This window comes from Austrofundulus limnaeus, unplaced genomic scaffold (assembly GCF_001266775.1).
Source record: "Austrofundulus limnaeus strain Quisiro unplaced genomic scaffold, Austrofundulus_limnaeus-1.0 Scaffold103, whole genome shotgun sequence".
NCBI classification, from domain to species: Eukaryota; Metazoa; Chordata; class Actinopteri; order Cyprinodontiformes; family Rivulidae; genus Austrofundulus; species Austrofundulus limnaeus.
Window position 1 is genome coordinate 1,429,764 of NW_013952505.1, and position 4,108 is coordinate 1,433,871.

At 39.1% G+C, this 4,108-nt stretch overlaps 1 protein-coding gene and 1 long non-coding RNA gene across 4 annotated transcripts in view; one reads left to right on the top strand and one right to left on the bottom strand.

Annotated features, from left to right (window-relative positions):
- The window catches only part of LOC106521122 (WD repeat-containing protein 37), a gene marked incomplete at its 3' end in the record, with an annotated part of 16,232 nt that extends 13,387 nt beyond the window's left edge, over nt 1-2,845 (bottom strand). Inside the window, 2 exon segments of one of the 2 annotated variants that reach the window (XM_014013544.1) lie at nt 795-1,078; nt 2,655-2,845. In XM_014013544.1, coding sequence (XP_013868998.1) covers nt 795-947 — 153 coding nt within the window. 2 annotated transcript variants of the gene reach the window in all.
- Nucleotides 2,471-4,108, top strand: part of LOC106521124 (uncharacterized) — a 4,878-nt gene continuing 3,240 nt past the window's right edge. For both annotated transcript variants that reach the window (XR_001310635.1, XR_001310636.1), the window contains exon 1: nt 2,471-2,597. This is a non-coding gene — a long non-coding RNA (uncharacterized LOC106521124). The remainder of the gene's footprint in view (nt 2,598-4,108) is intronic.

Below are 4,108 nucleotides of genomic sequence, written 5' to 3' on the forward strand. Positions count from 1 at the left end.
GTAAAAGCTTCTAAGGACACTCGAGGTTTTCACCTTTAAATATCTCGCATGACAAAATAAACAGGACGATACAACCGAAAACACTCACAGSCTTTGTTCGTCTTATCTGGGAGATGGCTCTTGCTCTGCAGCCAACTCCCAAAACTTTAACCGTGTTCCTGATCAAACAGAAACCCTTTTATTGCCTTGATTGTAAAYAGGCATGAAGGTGCAGTGAAGAGTCCGCATCAGAAAACAGCTTGCTTGTTTAAAAAAAAAACTTACAACTCTCCCGTTCAGAGAAAATAAATCAATTGTAGGCCCAACTCAAATAATCTAGTTTAGAGAAAGTTAATAACCAACTTCATGGCACCAGTGGATGTTAAAAAAAGAAGAGACAGCGAATCCCTTTGTTTTGAAGTAAAGAAATGAGTAACCACGGTGCATATTGGATTAGCCTTCTGAGAACTTAAATGACACAGATACTATTTTGATCCCAAGTGAGAACCTTGAAAAAGAGATGTCTCTTTCCCAGAAGGCAGAAATTCCATCCCATTAACACACTGTGGAAATGAGCTGTAAAGGTTGCATCAACAAAACAAAAAGCTATGCTGATAAACCGGACGGTACTGCACTTTCAGGACTGACAAAAAGCAGCCTCACAAAAGAATGACGTTTGTTGTATTTTTCCAACGAGCAGATGGACCAGAAACTTTGCCAACAAGATACAGTTTTACTCATCTGCCAGCTAGCAAGTTTAGTATAAAAAAAAAAGTGTTAAGCGGGAAAAAAAAAAAAGAAGTGTGAGCCCTCACCTGTCCCTCCAGCATGTCTCCTCTCAGGATACCGGGAGGCCGGTCCTCTGTGCTGTTGGTGCGCCGGATGGACAAACTGTGTGCCTTGCGCTTCTGCTTGGGGTGGCGTGCGGCCGAAGTGGAGCCGCTGCTGCTCCCGCCCTCCACAGGCATCTCTCCTACGTTGTGTGTGGGCCCCGCCCCCCTCCTCCGTTCAGAACTCACCTGATGAGCAGGTAAACACAAGGCCACACTCCGCTGGATGGCAGATGTGTGGGTTGGGTCTGTTGCTTATCACCACCTCCCTGCAGATTTAAAAAAAAGGGGAGGAGGGGGTTCACGTACAGGTTTGCAGCTACAGGAGGAACTGTGCCAACAGATGATGCACTGAATTAAAGAGTCAGCATTTCTTAAAAAGGAACACAAATCATCCACCGCTTTTCATGACAGAATTKTGGGCAAAGATCATTTYATGTTGAGAAATGACAAAATTATAAAGGTTTAATCATAACCTTGACCTTGACATGTGTCATGAATGACTTTCAGCTAATACCACATCAAATCATAGCTCAATATCTGTAAAACTGACAGAGTTATAGCCACTTTGTGTTGGTTAATGTTGATAAACTGTGAAGAACACTCTGAACTGAGCTGACTCCAAAAGTTAATCGTTTGTGCATGCACAACCAATGATTACTTTCTGAAAGTTWCATTAAAAYCCATCCAGTTTCACGTGAGATATTTTGCCAACAGACTAACTGGGTTGACTTCAACAGTGCTGGAGTTTTATATCTTTGGAACATTAGTACAGGGCATGAGAATGTCCAAAATAACAACGGTGAAGTTGTGTATAATATCTGGTCATTGTTTCATCTCATTTTAGTGTTTGTTCATGAAATGTCGCAACATAAATAAAAAAGTTCAAGTCAAAATTATAAAACTGTATCATGCCATGCTTCAAATGATTGTAAAGCTAATTTTAAAAAAATAAAGAAATGAAGAAGAAAAGCTGACATTTGCAATTTAGCCAACATCGACACCGGTGAAGTCGACGAGAAGGAAGCAACAAACAAATTGTTGCTCCGTTTATTTACGGTATTTATGATGATGATTTAGGGCTTCTGGGTTTGTCCTCTTATATCTTTCAGAGCATTTTATCAGATGGACAAAGCACATCAAAGTACAACAAATAGCAGCGACTAACGCGTGGGAACATACTACTTTTTAAARTCAAAAACGTGATAATTCAAGTAAATGCCCGCTTTGACCCCCACGTCTCGTGCCTCGTAAGGCATCATTAGCGTGTCTGAAATATGCTAAACAAGACGATTACTCACCAAAGTCACTGTTTCTCTGAATTCATTGCTGACTTTCAGACTGCTGGAAATTTACAAGCTAGCACAGCTAGCTAGCTGCCACATATATACCACCTTCATTTAGGACGCTTTTAACAGCAGCGGAGACAAAATTGGTCAAGTTGTAGCCTTTTTTAGCGTGACACTTCTATTACTTTGGAAATTTTATTTATGTATGACTTTAATATCAAGCTACAGTTTATCAAATGTATAAATAATAATAAAAAAAAGAGTACAAAATTTGACACATCACATAACAAGCACTTCCGCATCACGTGGTTTGTGTTTGGTCGTTTTTGAACCAATGGGTGGTCACGGTGCAGATTGGGCAGCGAATGAAAATGCGTGACGAGAGGAGCAGAGGACGAGAGGGGGTTCGGGTTCCGCTCAGAAACAYTGTGATAAACAAACCGCGAAAATCTGAGTTTAAAGGGCGCTGTTAGTCCAGCCGCTGTAGAGCATGTGTTTTGTAAGTATCTGTTTGTTTTATCGGTGTGTTTGTGAGCTGGAAATTTAACAGGCTTACTTATGTTCGGATGTTAGGCTGGGTGGCGCTGCGCTCTGTGGGCTGATGGCGCGTTGTGGCGACAGGAAGACCGGAAGTGGATCAAACCGGAACGGATCAGTGTTCCACAGAAATATCATTAGCACACCATTTTTAAAAATTAAATWAAAAAAAATAGAAATATCATTAGCACCTACAGTTTGACCGTGTTGTATAAAGTACCACAAAGTGATACTTGAGTAAAAGTAAAAGTATCTTACCCAAAATTACCTTGGTAAAAGTTAAAGTCTCCTTTAGGAATATTACTTGAGTAAAAGTCTTAAATTTTCTGTAATGACATTTATTAGGAGGTGACCTCCCCAAAAATGCAGAAGTTACTATGTTGTATTAAAATAATTAATGTTAATTTTAGGATGCATTAGTCCAGCTGTTTCAGTTWGTAAACRTATATCAAGGCTGCCCAAACCTTTTCTCCAAAATGAAACTCTACAATATCTGAGGTCTGCGGTCAAATGCAATCATGAAATGCAAATAGTTCTTAAGTACAATTCTTTTATTTTAATGATTATGTCCTGCTGGAGTGTGGCATGATTTGTTTGTGTACAAACTAATACGGTATCAGAGTTTTATATATTTAAACATCTCATTTAACCACAATTAAATTCACTATCTCTAGAAGGCACAAATATGGATAGTGTTTATTTTTTTACAATAAGCAGCTTGGATGAAAACAAGCAAGAATGAAATAAAAGTAACAACTTTCTACTTCTTGACTTTTAAAAAAAATGTAAGGAATAAAAAGKACAGATAATTGTGTGAAAATGTAAGCAGTATAAGTAAAAAGTAGGCTGAAAAATCAAGTACAGATACCCGAAAATTCTACTTGAATACAGTAACAAAGTATTTGTACTTCAGTGTGTGAATGTCTGTAAGTGTACAGTGCTTTGGGGTCTGGAGGGACTTGATAAAGCGCTCTGTAAGTCCAGTCCATTTACTGTTTACTTAGTTACTTTACAACTCTGCAGTTTGATCATTACAAGGGTATCCCTCTGTTTGGATCTGCTCGGAAAACTGTACAATAAGGACTTTTAGACTCAAAATCTTTTAAAGAGAAGAGTTGTCTGTCTAAAGTCTGTGGTTCCCAACGTTGGTGTTGCAACACCACTGTCAGTCATGAAACAGCAAATAAAATATCTTGGAGAAAAAAACTCATCTTTAAAATAGTTGCCAGTAGCATATTCATTTGCATGGGTCACAATGAAAACAGGCAGAGCCGGCTCTTGGCATAGGCGAACTAGGCGTCGCCTAGAGCGCCATCTGCTGGAGGGGTCACCGAACTGCATAAGAAAAATAATAATTATTTGTAATCCCTGGTTGTAGCTCTGCTCAGTGCCCCTTTCAGTTAGCATTGCCTTAAAAATTATAACGAAGTATTACAGGAAAAATGAACTACTCTACCCATAAAACATTTTGAA